Source organism: Nilaparvata lugens, chromosome 3, assembly GCF_014356525.2.
Source record: "Nilaparvata lugens isolate BPH chromosome 3, ASM1435652v1, whole genome shotgun sequence".
Lineage (NCBI taxonomy): Eukaryota > Metazoa > Arthropoda > Insecta > Hemiptera > Delphacidae > Nilaparvata > Nilaparvata lugens.
The window spans coordinates 12332715-12350963 of NC_052506.1; the positions used below are offsets into that span (position 1 = coordinate 12332715).

At 33.7% G+C, this 18249-nt stretch overlaps 1 protein-coding gene across 7 annotated transcripts in view; it reads right to left on the bottom strand.

Moving 5' to 3' along the window:
* Positions 1–3930: 3930 nt before the first annotated feature.
* Positions 3931–18249, bottom strand: part of LOC111059729 (centrosomin) — an 85398-nt gene continuing 71079 nt past the window's right edge. For 3 of the 7 annotated variants that reach the window (XM_039425381.1, XM_039425384.1, XM_039425383.1), the window contains 5 exons: positions 17638–18067; positions 15612–15761; positions 8742–9095; positions 6608–6722; positions 3931–4803 (listed from right to left, as the gene is read on the bottom strand). In XM_039425381.1, the coding sequence (XP_039281315.1) occupies positions 4571–4803; positions 6608–6722; positions 8742–9095; positions 15612–15761; positions 17638–18067 (1282 nt within the window). In that variant the 3' untranslated portion in view covers positions 3931–4570. The remainder of the gene's footprint in view (positions 4804–6607; positions 6723–8741; positions 9096–15611; positions 15762–17637; positions 18068–18249) is intronic. The other 4 variants (XM_039425385.1, XM_039425387.1, XM_039425382.1 and 1 more) reach the window with 3 other exon arrangements.

Genomic DNA, 18249 nt, shown 5'->3' on the forward strand with positions numbered 1-18249 from the left:
CATCAAATTAAAAGAAATTATGCATTCAAACCACTAGCATGTTGTAGACTACATCATGAATATTAATAGATAATTCAGGAAATCGACGGATACATATGACTACCAAAAGTACCGTGTAGGCCTACTCTATATAATATTAGTCTATTTGTCTAGAAAAATGTATTGTCAATGATTAAAATTTTTCAGAAAATTCTACCTAGAAGCAATTTGTAATTTTTTCTAAACCACTGAAACCATTCCGTGATAATATTGATTATAATAAAATCTTTTACAAAAAAATTTTACCACCTGCCGTGTATTTCAAATCCCATAGGCCTACTCCTATGCATATTTAAATACATTACCGGTACGCAGAAAAAATGTGTTTCAACTGCAGAAGTTTTATATAATGTAAGACCATTAATAAACAATATACACTACGGTATTTTATTGGTAGGCTATTATATTGCATTCACCTATATGGTGTATCTGTTGCTGTAGGTCTTTCATAAATCATAGTATGTGAGACAATGGACTAAATAAAGTTGATTCAATCAATCCTATCAATTTTGAAGGCCAATTAATATAGGTACTGTGAAACATAACATCAAATAAGAAACGACAACATAGTTTTCATTAATTTTCTCCTGTTTCTACAACTCATGACAACCGTACGGTACAGAAAAGATATTTTTTTATTTGATCAAAACTGGTTTTGAATAATCTTACAATTTCTCTGGCTCCAGATGAGATAGAAGTCATAGCAGTCAGTATAAAGAACTCTAACTAGCAACAAGTATACACCAACAAAATTTCTATTATTATTGCGGATGATGCCCACACAGGAGCTTTGATGAGAAGATCAAACGTCCATGCCAACTGGCTGGATTCGAGCCCGCGACCAGGAGCGCTAGCAGACTGAAGGGTGCAACGCCTTAGTCGTCTCGACTATTTCTGGCCGCAATTTCTTTTGAATATAAGGATACTTACACAGCTAAATCCAGACGATAAATGATAGGCAGCTGTGCTAACTAGCCTAGCGTTTTCATACAGAGTTGATGAAAATTATGAAAACAGCTTAATATTTCTGTTACCTACAAGGATAATTTGACAATATTTTAGATTAGGGATACTATTTGAATAGAAAAACTACTTCTGGTATCCGCCATTTTGCATCTAACATCAATAATTTTTTTAAATGGGAAGGTGGTCAGGTGAAATATAATTACTGTAATACATAATTTCGTTGCAGAAATTCAAGAGAAAATGAATTTTTTGCAAGCATTTTTTCAACTCCTTTGTGTGTTCTGATTTTCTTCTTTTTGCTCTCTTTTATTGTTACTTTTTTACTTTCCTTGCCCTACTACCATAGGTAAGGAAAGTATTGCTTTCCAAAAAAAAATTAAGGTACCCCAATTTCAAGTTTTCTATACGTTTCAAGGTCCCCTGAGTCCAAAAACATGATTTTTGGGTATTGGTCTGTGTGTGTGTGTGTGTGTCTGTGAACACGATAACTCAATTCCTAATTAACCGATCGACTTGAAATTTTAAACTTAAGGTCCTTATACCATGAGGACCCGACAATAAGAAATTCAATAAAATTCGATTCAAGATGGCGGATAATTACTAGAAAACCATGTTTTTCTCGAAAATGGCTCTAACGATTTTCTTCAAATTTATACCATGGATAGCTATTTATAAGCTCTATCAACTGGCATAAGTCTCATTTCAGGGAAAATTTCAGGAGCTCCGTAATATTCTTGAGAAAAATGGCGGATAATGACTAAAAAACCATGTTTTTCTCGAAAATGGCTCTAACGATTTTCTTCAAATTTATACCATGGATAGCTATTTATAAGCTCTATCAACTGGCATAAGTCTCATTTCAGGGAAAATTTCAGGAGCTCCGTAATATTCTTGAGAAAAATGGCGGATAATGACTAAAAAACCATGTTTTTCTCGAAAATGGCTCTAACGATTTTCTTCAAATTTATACCATGGATAGCTATTTATAAGCTCTATCAACTGGCATAAGTCTCATTTCAGGGAAAATTTCAGGAGCTCCGTAATATTCTTGAGAAAAATGGCGGATAATGACTAAAAAACCATGTTTTTCTCGAAAATGGCTCTAACGATTTTCTTCAAATTTATACCATGGATAGCTATTTATGCAACTAGTGCGCAAAGTGTCAGTTTGCTGCACCGAAAGAAACATTTACGCCCGAGCCGTAGGCGAGGGCGGAATGGTTTCTTGAGTGCAGCAGAGGAACTTTGCGCACGTATTTCACATTAAGTTTTTCCTACAGTTACCATTGAATATGAAAAGTGGGTAATTATGGGTAAAATTGCCAGAAATCCATCAAATGTTTTTCTGTGTAATTTTATTATTGATAAAAACCTTAATCCTAAAGTCCTCGTTGTCCTTGGTTATAATATATAATGAATAATAATTAGCGCGTTGTGCTTCGTTGCACCTCTGCTCACTATAGCAGCCACAGCAGTCACTGTTACCAACTTCATTTTGATTTTGCTGCACTGTTGCTCCATATAACCTACTAAGTATTTTGCGTTGCCATGTTGCAAATCTGGAGTGCAGAAAAATTTTTCCCGCACTAGAGCGGAAAAGTGATTCTTTGCGTTCTGTAATCAGTGCAGCAATGGCCACTTTTCAACGTAACTGTAGGAAAAAGATATTTTTTTATTTGATCAAAACTGGTTTTGAATAATCATACAATTTCTCTGGCTCCAGATGAGATAGAACTCATTGCAGTCAGTATAAAGAACTCTAACTAGCAACATTTTTCCAAAGTATACACCAACAAAATTTCTATTATTATTGCGGACGATGCCCACACACGAGCTTTGATGAGAAGATCAAACGTCCATGCCCACTGGCTGGATTCGTGCCCGCTACCAGGAGCGCTAGCAGACTGAAGGGTGCAACGCCTCAGTCGTCTCAACTATTTCTAGCCGCAATTTCTTTTGAATGTAAGGATACTTACACAGCTAAATCCAGACGATAAATGATAGGCAGCTGTGCTAACTAACCTAGCGTTTTCATACAGAGTTGATGAAAATTATGAAAACAGCTTAATATTTCTGTTAGTACAGGGATAATTTGACAATAGGTTTAATTAAGGATACTATTTGAATAAAACTACAGACTCTGGTAGTCTGGAAAACTACTCTGGTTGGAAAAAAACTCTGGTATCCGCCATTTTTCATCTAACTTCAATCAATTTTTTTAAATGAGAAGGTGGTCAGGTGAAATTACTGTGATTTCGATGGAGGATTTCAAGAGTAAATGAATGGATTAAACAGCACATCAATGTTTCAAACCATTTAAAGTATATTTATATTTGAAGATACTGATAAACCATACAAAAATATAATGAATGAGTAGGTACATAAATAATCTGACAGATCAAACTTTAACACTGATCAAAATGTGTTACTGTTGAAGATGTTAAGTGTTTATTGACAATAATAAGAAAACAAAGATATTGTCAAATTTCACTAGAAATTTATTAAATTTCCTCAAGTACAGCTGATGATGCGTTGGTTAACTACGTGAAACCAAGGTTCTGTTTTAAAGTTTTTAATAAATTTCTAGTGAAATTTGACAATATCTTTGTTTTCTTATTATGGAGAGATTTCAGAACATCACCATCAATTCTACTAATGTTTATTGACACTTTGAAAACCGAAATTTAAGTTTAACATTTTAGATTCTTAATGTAGCCTACTCATAATATATTTATTGTATTCGTGTGTGATTTTATTATAGTGAAGTTCATGTTATATTTTAATACAGTATATTGTCATGCGGCTGACCTCCTTTTCACATTGATTGCAAAACAATCATGATTCGTGTTCAGTAATTTTCTGTAACACGTTTCATCAATCTTCAATAATTCATGCGAGAGTTTGAGGGATAATTGAACAATTGAATGGGAGATCACAAAATTAAAGGTTTTATTACAAAATACTACAATATTTACAACACTGAACTACATAGAACTGTACATTAATATATATAAAACATAATTATTATTATCACACTAATTTCAGGATGGAATTTTTAAGATATTCGAAAATATATATATAAGTAGCATCTCTTTTATCAAAACTATTTGCCTCAAAGGCGTTTGTTCGATAGAGTTTCATCATATAACAATAGTTTTTGACATTTTTGGCACATGTTGAGCTCATGATGACCACATAATAAACGATTTAACAGAGGTTCGGAGATGCTCGAATTGAAATAAAATAGGTGATAAAATTGAAAATTAATACGAAAATTAAATTAATTGTTAGAAAACGTTTATAATTTCTAATGTAATAAGATTAAAAGTAAAAACAATTGAGTGGTGAAGTAATTTTTAAAATAATCAAATCAATTGGGAGTTCAAAGTTTCCCATTTAAATAACAAGGGAGATTACAATCAGAAATCACATAAACTAGAAGTGTAATACTGTTGGCAAGCCAAAGGACAATATCTTATCAAAAGACAATTATTGTTTGAAAACCTAGAGTTGATTCACGTTTAGAATAATCAACTGAAGACATTTGTACTCAAATAGTATACAACTAGCAGCTGTAATCAGCATCGGATTCAAGATTAACTCTTGCTTCCTTCAAGATGAGGTGTGTCTTTCCGATCTGCTGGCAAATGGCTTTCTCGACCTGCCTCTTCTTGCGGTTGGCGACAGTCAGCTGCGACAGAGTGTCTTGCAACGCGTGCTTCGTGTGATGCAACTGTTTGCGCAGGTCCACATTCTCCTCTTGCAGTCTTGCAAACTCGTTCTGCTCTTTACTCGTTCCTGTCGGCAGAGTAAACAAAGTCGCTTTAGAAAGTTTCAATCGATTTCATTATTTATAGCAATAAGTAAGTAACGGATTTAGAAATAAAAGTTTTGAGAAATATTGATTAATGAACGATGATTAATTCTTTATTGATTCATACAATAAGTACATCATCAAAATGATAGGGAGAAAAAATAAGGTAAACTTGTGCTATTCCACTCCCAAATTTTGATAAGGCTACACATAATCCGAAATAGGTTAAGTCTTGTAGCCTAATTGTTCACTTCACAAAATGTACAGTCTTTAATTATTTTAACAAAGTAGATTGAGCTACAAGAGTTTATTTGATGAACTTTTGAAATGTTTTGATCTCTATAAAGTTCCTAATATTTAGAACTGGACTGAAAACGAGAAAGTTGCAACCGCACACAACAGTGACAGTGAAAATATAATTCCCATAGGTTTCAATGGGATTATTCATACTCGTTTGGCCGGGCTGAATGGTAATAGTCCAATTAGAACTCATGAAAATTATATTTTCACTATTCGCTGTCACTGTTCTGTGCGAATTCAGCTTAATGAAGTTAAATTTCCCATATTTGTTGTAACTAGCCACAATGAAATCCACATCAGAAAATGTCTAACAATCAAGTATATAGAATAAAATTATTTATTTTCATTAAACACATAATGCAATAGACATATTCATCAGGAAACAAAATACATACAATAGTCACACAGACAAATACAGAATGAAGCAATTCAGAATGGGTAAATATGAAGTCTGGACACACATCACATACAAATGCCTTAATTCAGTCTTACGCTAAATCATGTGACTTGAAATAATTTTGGTCAAATTAATGGAATATTCACAACATATAAATACGAGTAGAGAATATTTTTTGTGGAATATAATAGTGGTTCAAGCTTAGACTAGATATAGTATATCTAGTCTGAAGTCGTTTCCACACTGAACAAATGTTCGACATACATGTTCGGCAAACATGTTTGTTGAGGAGCTCAGGGACAAAAATTTTAAAAAGTTTGGACAATAATAATTGTTTGTCAAACAAAAAATTACTGTTTTTCCAAACATTTTCAGTGTTGACAGCTGTAAAACATAAAACCTGTTCTCCTCACTTACAAATATTTTGTTTGCTGACGCGTCCACACTGGCCACGGGCAAACATTGTTTTGTCAAACATAATAAAATTTGCCCAAACTGTTTCAACAAACAAGTTTGTCGAATATTTGTTCAGTGTAGACACGGCTTAAGGGTTTGATGTTCACTGATCAGGAAGTAATTGCATTACTTAATATAATGACTTGCTTGACATTTATTTTTTCATTCAGTTTGTTTTAATAATTGAAATTGATTTCAATAAAATATTCTATTGTTTTCAAAGATGTTTCGATTTCGTGGGGAAATACCTACTATCTGTAGATTATGCAACGATAACTATGAATCAGTCAGTGCCATCGAATAGAGGTTTGTGATTGGTTATGAGGTATGACTTCCTCTTAAAACGTTATCAAAATACCTAGCTCAATCTAATTTTTCTCTGTGGGTTGAATCAGGACCTCCTATATACTACCTGATAGAAAGTATCATGTATATAGGAAGTCCTGGTTGAATGTACCCTGATCACAACTACATAATTAGAATTTTAATTATAGATGAGGTCTTGGAATTTAACGTCGAAATGAATTACAGGTAACAATACCACCACTCACAAGATGTTTCATAAAAATGATGCGAAATACTACAATAACTTTTATGATTACGAGTGGAGATATTTGGATATGAGGTGCACTTACTTGTCACTGCATGAGCGTTCACTTCCAAACTAGAGTGCCGACCCTGATCGCTTTCAATTCCCAGATCGGGCGAAGTACTGGTCAACGGTCTTTGTGGCCACGAACCGGCATTTGGCTGCAAACAGATAGAACGTTGAAAAATAAACTCCAAAATGAGAAGCGAGAAAGCTTTCTAAATATACTCATTCAAATGACAGCTCTGTTCACATTGATCTGTATTGTAAATCCATTATTTTAATACGCATGAAACACTCAATGGAAAAATTAAACACTTTGGAGGAGGTAATATTATAACATAATATGAAAGAGAGGAAGGGATCCACAAACAAGATAATAGTTTTAGAAATAAAGAAGGCTCTAAAGTATAAAATGATGGGAAAGAATTTTAAAAAAGTCCTCAAATTATTTATGCTAGAAGACAAGTTCTTGAAAGATAGATAAAACAACGTTTCATCATATCAACGTTTCATCATACAACGTTTCAATCATACAGTAACTTGAAATCATGTCGCTATCATTAGTTAGTTTTTAGCATAAATAATTACAAGAATCTCGCAGAAAGATAGCCATAATCAACTTGATAGTTCACAATCTGTCAACAGGAGCTCTATACTAAATTATTGCATTGTTATTTAGTGAGATTCACTTAAAATTGACAGCATTCTTCCAATGTTGTCCTGTTCAAATAGGACCAGAAGTAAGTTATAGAACCATAAATTGGACTTGAATCCAAAAGTGTACGGAACATAACCTACGTTTTTGAATATAGTGTAAAAATCAAAATTCGGGAAAGGAGCAGTTTTGGGCTGTGCCTGTTGATCCATCCCCAATCATTTTAATGAATTGTGTTCTGTGTATCAATAAATAAATAATTCTACGATTCAAGGAATATGCGTTGAAAATTTGATTGATGGAGCGAGCAATCGTCGAACAAAACCACAAACGGACGACTCGAAACTCTAGTCATCAGTAAGGTTGGCCACTAACAACAGGACATGCATGATGAAGATGTGTGTACACACTTGTCGTCATACATTGTTGTGTCATAACTAATCACAGCGTAAGGCTTCTAACAAACTTTTTTGAGGTTAGGCTTTTGTATCTTCGGTTTTTGTTGTTTATTTTTCTTTACTACTCTATGTAAATATGTGTAAAGCTGGTTCGCCTCCATGGTACACATTGGTTAACGCTAAATGGACTAGAAAATGATGGCGGTCAGACAAACTTATGTTCTCCTGACCGAAAACTACACAACATCTCAAAGAAATTGGAAATATAATGTGTATATGTAGGCATTTGAGACTCATGAGCTTAATATGTGTTAGGTATCTGCCACACGCTGAATAATAATAGTACTCTATTTAAGGTTGAATTATTCTTGTATGATTATAATTTGTAATTTTCCATTGGTTTATTGTGTATCTGCCAAACGGTAAATAATAATACTACTCTATTTGAGGTTGAATTATTCTTGTATGATAATAATTTATAATTTTCCAGTGAATCAGATGCTGGCTTTATGATTCAGAGGCCCGGGTTCAAATCCCGGCCCGGGCAAGATATTTATCTCGGGACACTCCCGTGTTTTGGATGAACACGTTAAGCCGTCGGTCCCGGCTGTCTAAAAAGCAGTCGTTAGGTCATGTAAGAGGCCCTGAAATTGATCAGTTGCGACCTGAAAACTCTGACACCAGACCTGAACCAGCCAGGTCACACGATATTATTATTATTGGTTTATTTATTGTCTTTGGTTCTTTATTTTATGATAGAAGCCTCTCGCTGATGACATAACATGCATAATGACGATGTTGTGTTCATAATGCATGTCCTGTAGTTAGTTGCCAGCCAACTCAATATACTCGTTCAAAAACACAATATTTATTTATTTATTTCATTGACAATCATAAATCATAATTACAGTATAATATATAATATGATTGGGAGAAGACAACAGGCATAGCCCAAAACTGTCTTCTCCCAAATTTATTAATAAATTATTGAAAAAATAATTCATTGACAATCATAAATCATAATAATTACAGTATAATATATAATATGATTGGGAGAAGACAACAGGCATAGTCCAAAACTGTCTTCTCCCAAATTTATTGATAAAAAATTAGCAGGTATTCACCTGATAGTTGTCGAAGTCAGACATGTAGTCGGATGAGATGTCGTTGCTTCTCTGCGAACTGTAGCGATAGCGGCCGAGGTGGGGCGAGAGGGGCTGGTGGGTGGGGCTGAGGGGCGGATGGGTGGGGCTAAGGGGAGAGGAGGGGCAGCTGTAGGGGGCCCACGCCTGCTTTGAGCCGGAAGCGGCCACTGACGGCACTGATGACGGGACTGACGCGCCGTCATCGTTCTCAGAGTCTGACTGCACTTTCTTCACGTGCAGCTTCGTCAGCCGCGTTTCCAGCTCCATGTTGGCCGCTTCCAGCTCCGCCACTCTCCGCTCCAGTTCTGACTTGACGCGTTCCAGGTGAGTGCTCTGAAAACGCAAGGCAGCCGCTCATCAATCATGCTGGACAACCAGATTACAAACAATTGTTTCTTTACTAAACTGAAATGGTGTTGGGCAGATTTTGAACGATATAAGGCAAAGAATGCAAGTATCTTCATATCAAGTATGATCACTTTATTTCTCAACATAGGTGGTTTGAAAAATTTGCAAAGACGAACTAAGATCAATTTAAAATAGGATAATATATTTTATAATAACAGTTGAAAATACAGGAAATGTTTCTCAATCATAATCTATAGAATTCAAAAATATTCCTGTGGAATCGATTATGAAATACATATATTTTCAAAAATGTTTATCCACTCAGGAAGTAATCGTCAATCAAAATTATAGATTCAATTCAATCTCCAAAAATTGAAATTTGAAATTTATTCTTCCAAAAAATACATTACAATATACAATATTTAACAGAAAATAATGGAAAAATATTGTTTTAAACAACCCCTGAGTTGATACAGTGTGGGGTAAATGTATAAAAGCTCGTAACTGTCTTTCAATAAATGCAGACAGATTAATTTATCTTGACTATCAGATAGCTTGTTTTCATTATAAATGAGACGGTTACCTATTTATGGTTAAAAATAAGAAACACAGTAAAAAAAAGGAAATTCGTATGGCTTTTGTTGGTGGGGAGTCCCTTGCGGGAAGGTCCCACCGCCTGAATATGATTTAAGCCGTCAATGGGCCTTACGACTGTCATACTTCAGCCGGGACCGACAATCTACCGTGCCCATCCGATAACACAGTATATGGCTTTATTGTTATGATAGGAAATGTTCCATGAAATAAGAGGATATTGAAAATCAACACAAAAGGAATAACTGCCACATCATGATTTTCATCCATCATCCCATTAACTATAAATGATACTTTTTGTAAGTTCGTATATTTTCTAGTCCTATCATCTATGATTTTTCATTTTTAATGAATATGTATGATAATATTTCTTTGAACGCCATTGAAAAGTATGCTTTTATCAAAGAAAAATATAACATTAATAATTTCTACTAACATGCTTCCTTTCAATCTAGTCATGTTTATTCGAGACACTACATCACAACAAATTGAACAAAAATTTACAAAATAAAAAATTGTTAACATCAATTCTTTTCTACCATTATATAAATTGTGACAGCCTTAACAATAATTGGGAGAATACTTTGCATTCAAATAGAAAAGCAGATAAGCTTCAAACAGGGTTAGACAGGGAGGTATTGATTATTTGGAATAAATGTCGTACACTCATTTTCAACTAAACTTCTGAGTATATTGAGTAACCATGAGGAAGGACTTGAAGCTAAATAAAACAACACATTTTACAAAAAAAAACTCCATGGAACCATGTACACTTGAAGATTGAAATAAAAAGATGGCACAAATTAATAATTTGAGAAGCTTCACATGATGCTTCAGAGATGTTTGGACAGAATCACCACACGTTTACAATAGTGTACAAATGAAAATAGTCGTAAATTAACGTTATTTCAATGCTTTGACTGTATTTTATTTGTGTTGCAATTACAACTGAAAAAATACAGTGTTATTTCTCAACTGAAAATAATAGTGTTTGGTTGAAAAAGTGAACGGCAATTTTCATAACCACGTCTCCCCTGCCTAACCCGGCACATTAATGCTTCATTACAAGGTAATATATAATGCCATATAAAAAAGATTTCTAAAATTTAATTAAAACATTATCCTCCTTCATTACTGAATTAAAGGTTTCAGATGAAAATTCTAGAAATAATTATTGCATAAATAACTTTGTCTCAATAATGTTAACAAGCTTGGATTTATTTGATTAATATATTAAATGATTAAGAAAAACATTTTGTTAGGAATTTCAATCCTTAGAATTCAGATTATCAAAATATGGTTTTAAAATATCATCGAATAAAATCAAGACATAAGCGTTATGTACGGTAAAAGTACATTTATCAGTACAAGGAATGTATTTGTTTTTAGAAAAGCTATGCACATTATTTGTGAGAGTTTTCCAATTATAATATAATATTTTTATAATTGGATTGCGTCTTGTGATATTGATAATTGAATGATGGAGAAAAATTGGATTGCATCTTGTGATATTGATAATTGAATGATGAAGAAATGTGTAAAATCATAAACTTTCTTATAATGAAAACTATTCGAGGAAACCAAATTGAATTCACACAAACATAATTATGTTTCTAAGAAAATGGTTATTTCTGAACATTTAAAAGATCTGTAGATATTCAGTAATGCACTATGACAGGTTGAAGGGAGAAATAATGCGAGATATGAAATGGAAAACATCTTTATATCTTCAACATAGTTTCTAAAAAAATAATTGAAGTTGTTTTACTTTGCAAAATAATAACATGCTTTATCTTTTCATCAGGCAGGTAACTAAAAACATATAAAATATACATCTATTTGTCTATTTCATTCAGCCCATTTCTATATGATCTCTATACAGAAAATATTGAATTTATAAACAGGATATTGCATGGAATATGAAACAGCGCAGAGGTTAATGGCGAACAAAAAGTAGAAATGAATACTTCGAAAATGAATCAATAACTAAGTGAAATTTCAAAGATAGTTTTATACAGTTAATGATAAATAGATATATTTTTATTGATTCTCTATTTAAATTTTGAACTGATCAAGTCAACAACTAAAGCAAAATTAGAAAGGTGCTACTAAATATCACTAAGCTTGAGGTCTAGTCGCTTTCAAAATACTGAACATGATACTGTACTCGTCTGTAATTATAATATTAAGAGTTGAAAATCCATTTTGTATTTATAATTTCAATCAATATTTAAAGTAAAATACTTTTTATCAAAGTAATATATTTTTTATTTATCGTAACATGTGTAATAAATAAGTTTATAATTTGTCAATGTATAGAAATCCGATATTTCAAGAAATAGTAAGTTTTCTCGCCAGAAATATTTTGCACTGTAACAATTCTTACAATCTTTAGTTTTAATGGAGAGATTACAATTATTATAGTATTAAATTCTATTGAATAAACATGAATATTGAAAATTGTGTCATTGGTGATAAACATTCTTAATTCATCAAGCTGAAAGCAGAGTACAATCAGCTAGCTTTCAATGCTTTTTTAAGAAAATTGAAGATTTAGTTATCAATTACGATAGTTCATTAAGCAAGTGAATACCACTTGATATGAAATATTACAACTTAATTTGTGATAAGAACCATCAAATAGAACTAAAGACTTTAAATTTTTATAAAATAATAAAAGTGAAATAAAAATAAATCTTGTCTAATAACTGAAAAATGATCTGGGCTGAAGCTTACTAACTTCTACAAATCAGAACCAACTTTAAATGAAAGCTACTATTTGAACAACTATATAGAATAAAATAATGATTTTCAAGGCGATTGGATCTAGTTAATAAGAAAATTTGATTGTTTAACTTTATTGAAATCTTGATACGTCAAACTTTATTATAAGTGAATGATAATTAGACTAAATACAGCCGATTAAAAAATTGGAACAATAGATTGGTTCTAGAAGTTCCGAACGGGTTCTTTATTAATTTAGAGCATTTATTAGTAAGCAAGCGGAAACAGTCGATATGCAAACATATAAAGCTGTGATCATTTTAATATTTGAATGAAAAATTCATAGTACTATAACAATTACTAAGGCAATATTTTCTACTCATGTCACACATTTGAGTTATTTTGTGGTTAATATCAATATAAGAAATGAAGCTAACAAATTAAATACGAGGAATAATGTTAAAAAATCAACAGTGAAGGACAAAATGTACTTGATACACTCCAATCTCCAACATGGAAGTAGAGTGTGGATTTGATCTGTATGTAGGCTAACTTGAATGAATTTCAGAAAGTACTATGAAATATTAAAATTTGAAGTTTTGAATCGTTCATTTGAGAAGGTTTAACACTTTTCATGTCTACATGAAAATAGGAGCCACAGCAGTTATTTATCTCAAGTAATTCAATCCAGTATAAAGTAAATTTCAGGTTGGAAATAAGAAAATTTCAAGATAATTGTTGGTCTTTCATTCACAAAGAGAAAACCGGGAATTGATTATTTTCATTTTTAACAATATTATGATTCCTCTATTTTCTCATACTGACAAAATTCAATAAACATCTATTTGATTAAAATAATCAGTTCAATTGATAAAGGTCTTTGAAATGCATAAGAACAAATATCATTTTTATCAAGGTATGCTTTAATCATTGATAAAATAATTAAATTAGCACCATGATTTTCTAAATTCAAGACGATTCCCGGGATTCAATTGGGTAGACTTTTGTTTGAAAAATGTTTGGTTTTGCTCAAGGCTGGTTGGGGAGTATAAAATTCTTCTTGGTGAGCTACGACTAAAATCTAAACATCGCAGTGATTTTAGTTTGTTAACAAAGTAAGAGTTAGGAAGCACTAGCTAGATTCAGGTAATTCAAATTAATTACGTGAATGGATCATAAATGACAAATAATTAAACACACAAAATATACCTAAAATCTTCCAACATATATCACAAACAATTGGATATTTTTGAACTTTCAAATCAATATTATTTCTCTATGGGACAAACCTCAAGAATTATGTCCTCAAGATAATGCGATACAGAATAATTCGCGCTGAAATGTAAAGAAAGAAAAAGTAGCTTCCAAGAATAAGTGCATTCTCAATTATTGAGGAATTTAAAACGCATTACAAGATAAGCTAGGTTTGTTCAGTTTCATTTTTTGCAATAAATTATTGACTAAAAAATCGACAAAACAAATAGGTGATCAATTGGAAGAATAATGATAATAATAATAGGATTGTGAAATCCATTATTATTTATCTATAGGTTATTTGCATTTTCATGATGCAGATGTTTAACCAGTGTTTCAACAGATAAATGTCGACTAAAGAGACCACTATCACTACAAAACCATATCACAACCACATCTACTCTAAATATTCCATTCAAAAAGTAACCAAAAGGATGCCAGGTATCTAGTAACCAACTGGTTTTTAAAGTGATTGTGTTCAGATTCTTTTTGGAGGCCCTTTGTTTTGTTAAGAGAAATCAATGTTATTTTACTTGTAATGATGATGTTCATTTTCATAATACCAGGAATAAACACTTGTTGAGAGATGAGATGCATCGCTCCACTTTTTATAAGAGAGGCGTCAGAAGTTCTGGTATACAATATTATATAATATATAACCTGATTTCATGAAGAGTATGAATGAACGAGACTTTAGATCTCAATTAAAGATAGATTTCTCTAAGAGTGCTTTCTACTCAAAGGAAGAGTACATTCAACATTACTCCACATGAATGGTATAATGATTTCTTTTCCTGTGTCTTGTGAATTTGTTACTATGGGCTGTGTCTTTTTTTTGTTCGACCATTTAGATTTTTTGACAAGTTCCTGATCCCCCTGTTTCAGGTGGGCAGTGGATGCTATTTAATCTATCAATCTATCTATCTACCTATCTATTCGACCAACGGAGTTCTGAACGTTACTGATGTTGGCGCACCGGTTAACATTATTTGAACAATTTGACAAATTTCGAGAATCTAAACATCGCTAAAAAGCTTCTAATTGTGCTTGGCGAGATTCAAACACTCGATGTTCTAGCAACAAAGGTTGATAATGCTTATCTTTAGTGGCATCCCGACACATATTCACATATAGTGGGGGCCACATTTTCTTAGATCAGCAAATAATCATTTAATTGTATCAATACTTTGTAAATAATTGTACCTTATATGCTTTTAATAATCATGTCTATATTTTGAATAAACTCCTCTGGTCGTGTTGTACCCTCGTCCAGAAAAATTATTATTATTAGCTGCGCTATCGCTTCCGAAAAATTGATAGCAAAGACAGAAAATCAACAGAAATGATAAAATATAAGATTCTTTATTTGTTATTACAATAAGTACATTATTAAAATGATAGGGAGAGGAAAAATAATGTAGCCTTGTGCTATTCCTCTCCGAAATTTAGGTAAGGTTTCAGTACAGTAGGCGTCCCGTAGTTTTGCCTCCGTGACTTTAAAACAGCATATAGCCAAGGTATGGTTCGCGAGGTAATATTCACGGCTTTGTAAAAACATCAGGCTTCAGAGTCCCTAGATTTATTTATTTATTTATACATTGATAGATACAATATAATTCTCAACTATGAAAGATTGGGAAAGGAGCAACAGGGTTAAAGCCCAAAACTGTACCTTTCCCAAATTTGGATAGAAATAGTCCAAAATTAGGTTATGATTTCTTCATGATTTTTGTCAAATTTTGAGTCCAAAAGATTTATAAACTAGGACTTTAGCATTTAGATCCCTAGACAATCATCAGCAAAAATTCAATATGAGATCGCAAGTAAGTAGGCTGCGATGAACGCCATGCAAACGGACAAGAACGCATGCTGGATGAGGTCAAAATGCGCAAATTAGAGCGAGCATGCAAGAGCGAGCGAGGAGCGTACATCTCTGCAGCGGCGAATCTCCTGCTGAAGACGCAGCTTGTCGTTGGCAAGACGTGTGCGTTCGAGCACCACCTGCGACGTGGTCAGTGTGGCAGAGTCCACCTGCCGCCTCCACTCCGCCTCCCGTTCTGCCGCCTCCGTCTCTCGCTGCTGCTCCCGCCCCCGCAATCATACACAACCACAACCTTAGCCTCGTTCACCCTCGCAAGCCAAGGATCATAGACTTAGGCTCAACTCACACTTATGCGACTCAGGTCGAGAAGAGACTCTACTCTAGTCGAGAGGATGTGTTTTCAAATGGTGACATCGCGAAGACCAGAGTCGACTGGTCTGAGTGTCACATGTGTGAGAGCATGTGTTTTCAAATGGTGACGTCTCGAAGACCAGAATCGACTGGTCTGAGTGTCACCATTTGGAAAGACATGCTCTCGACCTGAGTCGCGTAAGTGTGAGTTGAGCCTTACAGGTTGGCCAGAACAGTCTCCATATAAGCCCAACACTCAACCCTTTTCCCAATAATTACGCTTTAATGAACTCAAACGGTGGACCAACAATAAATGTGCTCTTTATCAAAGGCTAAGCATTTCATCTGAGATTTCAAGTGCCGGTTGCACAACAGCCGGTTAAATTTTAACCGTGATTAATTCCACGAGAACATATCGGAAAAGCCGTATCTTCAAAAACGTCTCTGATTGGTTCACGTGAAATTAATCACGGTTAAAATTTAACCGGCTGTTGTGCAACCGGGCCTAAATATTGATAGCTGACTGGAAATACACCTACACAGTATTATTATAGGTTTGCCATGATATTCTATTCCATATATTCCAAGGAAAATGTAAAAGATTGGAATTTCAACTGATTGATTGGATCACTGACGCAAATACAGTATTATTATAATTTCGCCATGAGAAATTTTATTCCAGAAATTTCAAGGAAAATGTAAAATATTGGAATTTCAGCTGATTGATTAGATCACTGATGCAAACACAGAATTATTATAGGTTCGCCATAAGATTTTATTCCAGACACTTCGAGGAAAATAAAAAAGATCGGAATTCCAACTGACTGATTGGACTACTGACGCCAATACTCATCACGGCAGACTGACCTCAAATCTACATAATTGGCCTACCTGTTAAGTCTATACACCTTGCTCTTGAACCACATAAGCTCACTTGCACAATAATCATCAACTGGTAGTCTTAAAAATGAATAAATAATGTTTTTAGAATTTAATGTTTTTGCAGTGAATTTTTGTTCTTGCTGATTCTACTGAACAAAACGTTCCTACAGACTTACTTTACATAAAGTTACAGCGATGAAATCACATAGAACACCAATAAAATAATTAATTTCATTTTGAACTATAAACTACAAAGGATCACTTGAAAATGGCATAAATGTCCGAAATATGTTGTGATGAAATATTTCTAAAAGGGTACTGAGATTTTTCTTTTTCTTTATATTTATACTACAAAGGATGTATGTAGTGTAGGTATGAAGGAAGTTTATTATAAAAGTCAAGTTATTATAGAAGTAATCATTCTCGGAATTGAGATTGCATATCAAATTAATCAGTTACTCAACAAGATATTTTAATTTCATAAAATTCTGATAATATACTGATTATCAATAGATCTGTCAAATTATTTGATTAAAAAACCAATCATTGATTATGTTATTATACATATAGATATACCTCGTATAATAAATATAACATTGCTATGTTGATTTCTATGCAAAAGTGGCCTAATCAGTAGCGGAAATAATGTATGACGGTGAGAATACTAAAGGTATGAAGACTTGTGGATGTGAAAATTAGAGAGATGATTGCAATAATTATGAAAATTTTAATGATATGAATCGATTAAGAACGAGGGTTTTCGAAATAGGAATATGACACCAGTTAGTAACAGAGAAAGCATAATTCTCCACAAGTCAGCATGAAAACAATTGACACCCCAACATTTTCTGCATTTCTAGGATTCAACATGCCAAAGTAGTACTATTGCAGACAAATTACCTTGTGCTTGTTTTCCATTTCTTTGAGCCTGGCTTCGGCCTGCTGACATTGCTTGGTTGCAGCGTCCAGTTGCTGACGGAATCCCTGCTCCAAATCCGAGCTCGCCTTCTCCAGGCGCCGTCTCTCGCCTTCAACCTCGCTGAGCCGCGTTCTGACCTCCTCAACTTCCGACTGACACTCCTCCAACTTCTTGCGCCATTCTTCGCTCTCCGTGCGGGTCTTCTGCTCGGCTTGCTCGCACGCTTTCAGCCTCCTGTTCAGGTCGTCCAACTCACTCCTGTTCCTCTCGTTGATCGACTTGTGCACATCCAGCTGTTGACACAGCACCGATTTCTCCTCACTGCAGTCTGAGCACTTCTTCTTCAACGCACTCAGTTCTGCTTCGACTGTTTGCAACTCCATTTGGTTTTTGGAAAGCTCCTCCTCTAGCCTAAAAAAGACAAAAAAGTTCATTCTTATTATTACTAAACGAAAATCCAAATTAAATGCTGTAATTCACCCCGAAGACTTCTGCTACTGCAAATATTGACAACAGGGTAAACAGCTAGATGGAAATTCGATGAGCGCTACTATTATTTGTCAGCCTGGGAATAATTAATTCATTAGCATTTG